The sequence below is a fragment of the Sprattus sprattus genome (assembly GCF_963457725.1).
Source record: "Sprattus sprattus genome assembly, chromosome: 2".
Classification (NCBI taxonomy): domain Eukaryota; kingdom Metazoa; phylum Chordata; class Actinopteri; order Clupeiformes; family Clupeidae; genus Sprattus; species Sprattus sprattus.
Genome location: NC_137921.1, coordinates 60,739,731 through 60,749,434, shown reverse-complemented (window position 1 = coordinate 60,749,434; position 9,704 = coordinate 60,739,731). Strand labels below are relative to the sequence as shown.

Sequence of the window (9,704 nt, the reverse complement as noted above, 5' to 3'; positions counted from 1 at the left end):
ATTTCACAACGTATTTACTGTATAATCAACGGTAGCAGATGTAAACATTCCGCATTTGATTTGACGCGGCCAAGATCTAGATTTGTCTAGATTTGTCACTGCCATGTGCTTTGAGATAGAGCAGTTAACCCCCCATGGAGACCCCATGAAGAGAATCGGATGGGATCGGAGTGCTGCCATCATGTGCCCGCACTGAGTGTGACTCTGGAATGGAAGTCAAGCTAGCTTGCCAAACAGCTTGTTTCCTCCAATGGTGTGAGTGTACTCTCCTTCCAATGGTGTGAGTGTACTCTCCTTCCAATGGTGTGAGTGTACTCTCCTTCCAATGGTGTGAGTGTACTCTCCTTCCAATGGTGTGAGTGTACTCTCCTTCCAATGGTGTGAGTGTACTCTCCTTCCAATGGTGTGAGTGTACTCTCCTTCCAATGGTGTGACGGCTCTCACTGATGAACAGTTGGGCTTGTCGAGCTGGTGGGAGATCAACTTGTTTTGGATATGTGCGCATGCATATTGCATGCAGTACAGTATTGCTGACAACTTATTTCAGTGTAAGGCTATAGCTAGGGCTACACTGACTAATGTAGTTTTAACTGGCCAGCAGTCTGTGACAGCCAACTTATACTGATCTGGAATCAGTTTTGATACTGCATGTGTTATACGTAACAATAAAAATACCTTTTTTCTTGTCAACTGTGTATTGTTAAAGGAAGGAGTTAACTAGCGTAATTCATTCTAATGTTTTTATTCTACTTAAAGTTTATTTTATTTATAGTATTTATCACCATGGTCAAAAAAAAACATTGAGACAAGGAGGTCAGGTTGTGGAACAACGTTAAGCAATCCTGTTTGCAAGAGGTGAGTTTCATGACAGGATTTTGATCAGAGGGTGTTATCAAGTCTAGGCATGCCAGGTCTCAAGCCTGGAGTAGGCATAGGTCGTCCCAATACTATCAAGGTTTTATGGACACCTTCAACACTCATGATGATGGTCAAGGTCAGACATTTTTATCCTAAAGCGACTTACACAGGCATCATGCAGAGTAACACTGTACCACCAACACCACTTGGATTGGTCTTTTGATTTTAAGATATTTCTTGACAGAACAGATCTGGATATCGAATGCAGGCTTCAGGCTTTGCCATGATGTTCGCTGAGCTGATGGCTTGCAAGCCAGAAAAATACCCATGTGTCACCTCAGTGCTTTGTTTAGATATTTAAAATGTCCTCACATAGAGATTCAGTGACAATAAACACCTCCTCCTTAGGTGGGGTTGTGTTCTTCGCACCTGGCCTCTTTAGTCCTAAATCTCCTTATAACGTATAGCTCTGCTGGCGCACAGATTTGGTCCAGATTTGTTTTCCACCACTTAATCGAAAGTCTCAGGAGATGTGTTTAAAAGATGGCATTCTGATTTGGTCCAAATCTTGTTCCATTATGGGGATCTGTTCCAGAGTCTTTTTGCTATCTGAAATGCTACAGACATAAGTGCAGAAATGTGTAGATGATTACAGTAGCCTACAGCATAAAAGAGAAATGCATGCAACCCACAAGCAAATAGTAGTAGTAGTTATTTTTAAATAAGCAGTTTAAACGCCCAGTGCATGTGCTGTGGTGACGGTGACATTGGTCGGCTGTTTAATCTTGCTTAAAAGTCACCTCCCACCACTGCCTTATGCTAATTGAGATGAGAATGGAAGCACTGAAGTAGGCCTACTTTTCCTTCACTATTTAGAGAATTCAATCATGACTTCCACTAAAATACTTCCGGGGCATTTACATCAGTTAGGACATAGACATCATGAGTTAGGAACCTTCCTAAGCATAGACATAGCAAAACAGAGCTCCTTACTGCAGCCCTTGTGCGTCCCTGATGGGAGTCACATGATATGTTGATCACCTGACTAGTCCTGTCTTCGTACTCGGTGAGGCGTTCCTACTATGAGCTTGCTTCAGTGTCGATCGTGAGGAAACACTTTCACATACATTTTCTTTCTGTAATTGTATATTGATGAGAAGTTCCTTGCTAAAGTTTGCGGTAGCTCTTCTTTAGTCAATCGAGGATAACGACCCAGACTTTAAAGTTGGCTAGCCGTTGAATTAGCAACTCCGCTTCTTCCGCAATGCAAACACTTATTTTCCTATCGTAACGAAGGAATTACACATTCGTCGTATTTATATTTGTCGGACACATGCTAACATGGCCTCTATTCTTGATGAATATGAAGACTCTCAAAACGTTCGTCTCCCTGCTCATCTGCATAACCGCTTGTCGGCAACGAACATTGGGATAACACACTCGGGTAATAGGCTATATCGTAATGGTGTATTTACATGTCCCTCTATATGTCGTACATAAAGTAATTTTGTATTACAATTTGTATTATTCTGTCATAACCGCCACTTATGTCTATTTTGCTATTAAGGATTTGTGAATGTACGGCTGGAGGAAGAGAAACCCATATTCAACAAACAAAGGATTGATTTTTCTCCTCCTGAAAAGATAAACCATTTTGCAGTATGCAGCAACCAGCTTTGCATGAGTTTGGGAAAAGACACCATTCTTAGGTATGACACACACACACACACACACACACACACACACACTTCTCATTAGCACATTAAAATAGATAACAGTATGCTGAATTATCTAATTGATTAGACAGACTGAAATGGTATCCTGTTTCTGGAATTTAGTTGGCCTACAAGACATAGGACAGCCTGCACACTTCCATTTAATTCACATCATGTACCCTAAGTGGAAGAATCTCTAAATAATATATTGTATGTTTTTAAGAATTGATCTAGGAAAACCAGATCAGCCGAACCAAGTAGAATTGGGCCGTAAAGATGACAGCAAAGTGCACAAACTTTTCCTCGACCCAACAGGTACTGCTTACACCTCAGTTTTTGAATGTGTGACTTTAGGCATGTATTATGCTTTTGCAGTAAGTAATCTTCTGTGTTGTTGGTACAATAATCTATGGTACCAGGTATGGAATTTTTTTTATGGCCTTTAGGGTGCCAGGCTCATACATATATGTCCAGTCTTGCCATTGAGGGATATGTGATGATTATAATCTTAAAAAGCATTTTTATTGAATTACACATTTTAAAAGATGATGTAAAGGATGCGGTTATGAATCTGAAAGTTTGAATGAAATGTCTCAACACTAAAAAAGTATCTTCTGTGAATTTAATATGATCTTGCTGATTTTTTTTTTGTGTTTTGATGAATTAATGAATGCTGTCTTCAACTAAAAATACAGTGCTTCAAAGAGCTGGTTAATTTTACTGCATTAGTTTTATGTGGTTCTTTTAAAGACCATATCTAACCCACATTTTTAACTTTTAAAATTGAAATATTTTGACCAAGCCAAATGAATGACTGCCATTGTATCATGGTATACCGGAATATGATGTTTCCAGTAGTAGGACATTCAAACCTAATGTAATTGCATCTTTGAGCTGTATGTACTATGAGTAAATGACAATTATGTTTAAGAGTTGACAACTATTTGTTATAATAGTGTATTTACAGCACTTTTTTCACAAATATTTTACTTCTATTCTCTTTTAGGTTCTCACCTGGTAATCAGCCTTACCTCAAGTGAATGTGTCTATCTGAATAGAAACACCCAGAAGATCCGAAGCCTTTCAAGGTGGAGGGGTCATCTAATTGAAAGTGTTGGTTGGAACAAAGTTCTGGGAACTGAGGTGACAACAGGGCCCATTCTTGTGGGCACCAGCCAAGGCATTATCTTTGAAGCTGAGATCTCTGCCTCAGAGGGTAGCTTATTCAACACTACCCCAGATCAGTACTTCAGGCAGGTCCACTCTCTGGAGGAGGATGGGAAGCCAGTGCCCATCTGTTGTCTTGAGGTTGAACGTGGTATGGAGTCCAAGTACTTCATAATTGCCACGACTCGGAAGCGTCTCTTTCAGTTTGTGGGGAAGGTGGCAGAGGGATCTGAGGCGCAGGGCTTTAGTTCCATCTTCGCTCAAAACCAGGAGCTTCTGCCCAGTTTCCAGGAGTTCCCTGTCAACATGGGCTACAGTGAAATTACCTTCTATACCCCCAAACTTCGCACATGTCCCAAAGCCTTTGCCTGGATGATGGGGAATGGTGTGTTATATGGCCAGCTGGACTATGTCAGACCTGACTCCCTCCTTAGCGATGTCCAAGTGTGGGAGTACACACCGGATATTGACTTCAATTTCAACAAGCCTATATCAATTGTGCTCACCCAGTTTCATTTCTTGCTCCTCCTTCCAGACAGAGTGAAAGCCATTTGCACCTTAAATGGACAAGTGGTACACGAGGATGTATTTCCTGATAAATTTGGCACCTTGAAAAAGATGATCAAAGACCCTGCAGGAGGCATGGTGTGGATTTACACAGAGAAGGCTGTGTTTCGCTATCACATCCAGAGGGAAGCAAGAGATGTCTGGCAGATGTACATGAACATGAACAAGTTTGATTTGGCCAAGGAATACTGTCGGGAACGTCCCGAGTGCATGGACATGGTCCTTGCCAAAGAGGCAGATCACTGCTTTCAGAATAAGCGTTACCTGGAGAGCGCAAAGTGTTATGCTCTAACCCAGAATTACTTTGAGGAGATTGCGCTCAAGTTTATTGAAGCAAAGCAGGAAGAAGCCCTGAAAGAGTTCCTCTTGAAAAAACTGAACAATCTGAAGCCAAGTGAGAAGACTCAGATTACCTTGCTTGCTACCTGGCTGACAGAGCTTTACCTCAATCGACTTGGCCTTCTCGAGTCTGATGACCGCAAGAATACTCTCCTCCAACAAACTCGTGATGAGTTCAGACGCTTCCTCGGCAGCAGCAAACACAAAGAAAGTTTCTACAACAACAGAGACACTATTTATGATCTGCTGGCCAGTCATGGCAATGTAGATGACATGGTGTACTTTTCAGTCATCATGCAAGACTACGAGAGAGTGATCTCACACCACTGTCAACATGATGACTACAGTGCCGCTTTGGAAGTTCTATCGAAACATTGTGATGAGAAGCTATTCTACAAGTTCTCTCCTGTCTTAATGCAGCACATACCCAAGAAGGTGGTGGATGCCTGGATCCAAATGGGAAACAGACTTGATCCCAAGAAGCTCATTCCAGCTCTGGTGAACTACAGTCAGATGGGAAGTAATCAGCAGATCAATGAGACCATTCGTTACATGGAATTCTGTGTATATCAGCTTGAAGTAAAAGAAGAAGCCATCCACAATTATTTACTGTCTCTATATGCAAAATATAAGCCTGACTCACTCTTATGGTACCTAGAGCAGGCTGGCACACAAGCTTCAGAAATCAACTATGATTTGAAATATGCCCTACGGTTGTGTGCCGAACATGGATATCTACAGGCATGCGTCCTTGTCTACAAGATTATGGAGCTGTACGAAGAGGCTGTGGATTTAGCATTGCAGGTTTGGAGTGCCAGTTAATTTATTTTTTTGTATTTATTATACTCGAATTGAAGCACTTAATCATTACCATTTAGATGGTCATTAGTAAGCAATGTTGTTTTGTTTATATATACAGGTGGATGTGGACCTGGCCAAGTCCTGTGCAGACCTTCCAGAGGATGATGAAGAGTTGAGAAAGAAGCTGTGGCTGAAAATTGCTCGGCATGTTGTGCAGGAAGAGAAGGATGTCAAGAAGGCTATGAACTGCCTCTCCAGCTGTGACCTTTTGAAGATTGAGGACATCTTGCCATTCTTCCCAGATTTTGTTACCATTGACCACTTTAAAGAGGCCATATGCAATTCGTTGGAGGAGTATAATCAGCACATTGAGGGGCTGAAACAGGAGATGGAGGAGGCTACAGAGAGCGCTAAACGTATACGAGAGGACATCCTGGAGATGAGGAACAAGTATGGTGTGGTCGAGTCTCAGGAGAAATGTGCGACTTGTGACTTTCCGCTGCTTAACCGTCCCTTCTATCTTTTTCTGTGTGGCCATATGTACCACTATGACTGCCTCTTTCAGGAGGTTAGTACGCACCTCTACACACACGAGCAGACCAAGCTAGAGGAGCTACAGAAGAAGCTTGCAGGTGTTACCTTAACAACAAAGTCTCGCCATAAGCCAAAGGATGATGATACAGTCAGTTTGGGAATGAACCATGTGAGCCGTGAACAGATCAAGTCTGATATTGATGATATCATTGCATCTGAGTGTGTGTACTGTGGTGAGCGGATGATCAAGGCTATAGATAAGCCGTTTATTGATCCTGAGAAGTTTGAAGAGGAGAAATCAACCTGGTTATGAGAATGCCTTCCACCATTCTCTAGATCTGTCGTATGTAAAGATCTTAAACGGCTAATGAATGTCTGTTATTAGAATGCTTTTGTATGTTGCTTCATGATTTTTCTGCAGCTTGTTTATTTGGAAATGTATTCTCAAATCAATCACAGTTGAAAATGGTAATTAGTTGGAAGGAACAGATATTTAGTTTTGAATGCCATGTTGAAGTTTTCCCAGAAATGATTTAATGAGAACCTTCCGTGGTTGTAAAGCAAATTCCAATGATTGTTTTCTTTAAGTTATTGGAATGATTTTGTCATAAAAATTATGTAATATTCATGTACAATATATAGTACTTAATGATCATGCCCTTCATACTGGCATTACATTTAATATTTGAATGTGAGCAAAACAGATGAAAATAATGATTTATGTGCACAATAGTATATAGCTTAATACAGGGATTGCTTTTCTGTACATACGTATCTCGCTAATATTCATTAAAAATGATAACAGTACTTAATTGACCAGTGATGCAGTAGTGACAATACAGAAACGAATGGGGTTGAGCACATTCCAGATAACGCGCACTCGCGATACTTTGTTACTCAGACTTTCCTACAGTTACGTCATCTCCACTCGGAAATCTTCGGAAGGTTTCAGACTGTACCAATAGATGTCTGGCATGTCTAACACAAACTGGTTTTTGTTTTGGAGAACAGTACACGACCGTGATAATTGTATATTTTAACACATATTCTTTATCGGTACTATTCAGTGAAAGGTGCTGTCAAACCTTGGCTAAATCATGGGTGGAAAGATGGACCTCTCTGCTATCGTTCATTAGGCCTGTTCGTTTCTCTGTCCTCGCCATGGCGCCGTGTCCCTGCACTCTCAGTTACTGAAAGTGGCCGCCTCTCTTCTACTGCCGACCCTACGCTCTCAGAATCAGTCTGTACCCACAACCGCCATTTTGGAGGCAGAGAGCGCAGAGTTGGCAGCGGCAGAGATCGAGCGAAAAGGGGGACACGGGGCCCAAGGTGAGCAAGTGTTTATGAGAAAACATGGAGGAGCAATGGGGTAAAGATGGCCGGGAGGGAGAAAAGTGTTAGCTGAATGTTAGGGTCGTAGAGCCCAGTTGCTCGACTCCCACAACGATTAGACGCGAGGAGTTCGAGGGCAAGCTCTGTAGTGTGCTTATCAGAGAACAAGAGATGGTTCAGTATCTAAATGGTTTAATGTTACCTCAATAACATTGCTCAGTTGTCCCATGAAACCCCTTAAAGAGACACACCCCATTTGAATTATTAAAATTTTGACTGAAATTTGGGAACTGGGCAATCAGAAAATTACCGTACGGCCTGGTTTAAGTTAACTTACATTGACCCATAGCTAAACAGGTGCAAGTGTCTTAGCTGATTCGTGAAATCTACTGCTAACAGCTGAAATCCCTTCAAAGCAAACACCTACTTAAAGCAGTGGGCCAAACCAGACGATTGGTTTCAGTATTACTATAATTGTGCTCAGCTTTATGTTGTCAAGGTGGACGAGCACAGTGGGTATGTCGCTACGTTAGCGGACATGAGCTAGCGGGCCAACGTTAGCTGACATGAGCTAGCTAGCTCAGTTGCTAAGCTAGCTATCGCAGTTGCCACGCTAGCTAACTAGCAGCGATATTACCCACAAGTGTGAGCAAATTAGCTGCTAGGGCTTGCCTAGCAGCAATATTACCCACAATAGCACATTATTATGCTAACGTTATATAGGTTGATAGCGTATGGCAGCTAGCCGGAACATAAGATGATCTACATCACGTTGGCCCCCAGATCATATAATAAACCTAATGACTCATGTAAAGTTATAGCTGCTACGGGTTTTGATGCTGCTACGGGTTTTGATACAACTACGTAAAGGTTGTGTTAAAAAATAAATAACAGACAGTTAGCGTTTTGAGCTAACGCTACCAGGGCTATTTTAGTTAGCCAAACCTCACTCGTGCCGTTTGCTAGTTTGTTGTGGGTAACGTCAATCATTTCTGAAAGCTAATTTGAGATAGGAAATTACAGAAAACGTAAGCAAAGTGTAAGGTTAACTCACATGAATACAAAATACTAGCGAAGTCTAATTAGTTACATAACTTAAGCCGACAATCGGGGAGGCTGTTGCAGTATGGCATGGGTGGACTACTGGTTCCCCCGATCAGCACCCTATATTGTCTTGACAGGGAGTCAGTGGCAATAGCGGACATAGATACGTGCACTCTGACTCTGTCTTTGACCTCATTTAGGATGAATTTCTCAGATCCCATTGTTTGACTGTCTAGATTTGTTTGATATTCCAGTGTGAACTGGTCAGGGTCCTGAACTGACCCGCATGCTCATAAGAACAATAACAAGACGTCACACGCAGCACGCTGTCAAACGGAAGTAAACATGGGGCTCTACTGAAGCAGAGACAGCACCTGTGTTCTGATTGTCCACTCACTCACTATGTTACTGACAAATCTATTAAGTTCACTATGTAGGGAATCAGATGTTAAAACAACGGGCAGATTTTGGACACTACATTGCAAAACATTCCATAACTAAGCAATAGGCAAACGCGATAGAACAGTTTACCACTGATGCAACTGCAAGAATTAAAGGCGGTTACACGTCTACAAATGTGATATACAGCTCAAATGCAGTATATATTTTCCACGTTATTCAAAGGTTTAATGTGGCTTTCGTTTCATAAGCATTAAGAATGTTTTCTTGATTTCCTTCACTGTACTAAAATGAAGATGGCCTATACAAAGTATAATAACAGGCTAATTTGCAATGGACTCTATTCTAAAGGTTCTCATTTGAAAGTTTCAGTCATCATTTAGGCATAACCCATCAGTTTGTTGCAATAAATTGTGTACTGGAGAAAGATGGGCTCTGTTGTAGTGTACATATTGCAGCATGTGCAGGAATTTTATAGTGCACTTAGTAGTGAATACTTTTTCAGTTGAGAATTCGAACAGCACTACAAAATGGCTGATTCACTATATAGTGCACTATTTAGTGGGCGAGTGAACAGTTCTAACAAAGCTAGAGACGTTAGAAGGGAAAGACACAAGTCACTGACAGGAAAATGAATGGGGAACCGGGAGAATCTGTGACGCTAAATATGGCACAAGTGTAACTGCCCTGTATTATAAAGTGCCAATTACATTGTCGGAAACGGCATATCTGACGTTTCACTTCACCTGAACATTTAGTTTATTTCCACCTTTACCGCTAAAGACACAATGCAAATTTGCACAAAGAATAAAGTTTTTTTTTAAGCCTTATTTGAGTGGTTGGTTACTAAATGTTCACACCGCATATGTCAGATTTTAAAGCAGATTCAAGTGATGCATGTGATGTCTGTTTGACCATCCTATGTTGAGCTATGGATTTCTCCCCATT

General features: G+C 41.3%; 2 protein-coding genes across 2 annotated transcripts in view; both read left to right on the top strand.

Moving 5' to 3' along the window:
- Positions 1 to 1,940: 1,940 nt before the first annotated feature.
- On the top strand, positions 1,941 to 6,702 carry vps18 (VPS18 core subunit of CORVET and HOPS complexes). Its single transcript, XM_080831935.1, has 5 exons — positions 1,941 to 2,302; positions 2,426 to 2,567; positions 2,797 to 2,888; positions 3,580 to 5,450; positions 5,566 to 6,702. The coding sequence occupies exons 1-5, from the start codon at positions 2,200 to 2,202 to the stop codon at positions 6,292 to 6,294; spliced, it is 2,937 nt and encodes a 978-aa protein (XP_080688061.1). The 5' UTR covers positions 1,941 to 2,199; the 3' UTR covers positions 6,295 to 6,702.
- Positions 6,703 to 7,228: 526 nt separating this feature from the next.
- Positions 7,229 to 9,704, top strand: part of ino80 (INO80 complex ATPase subunit) — a 31,948-nt gene continuing 29,472 nt past the window's right edge. Inside the window, exon 1 of the mRNA XM_080833594.1 lies at positions 7,229 to 7,310. The gene's annotated coding sequence lies outside the window, so the exon portion shown is untranslated. The remainder of the gene's footprint in view (positions 7,311 to 9,704) is intronic.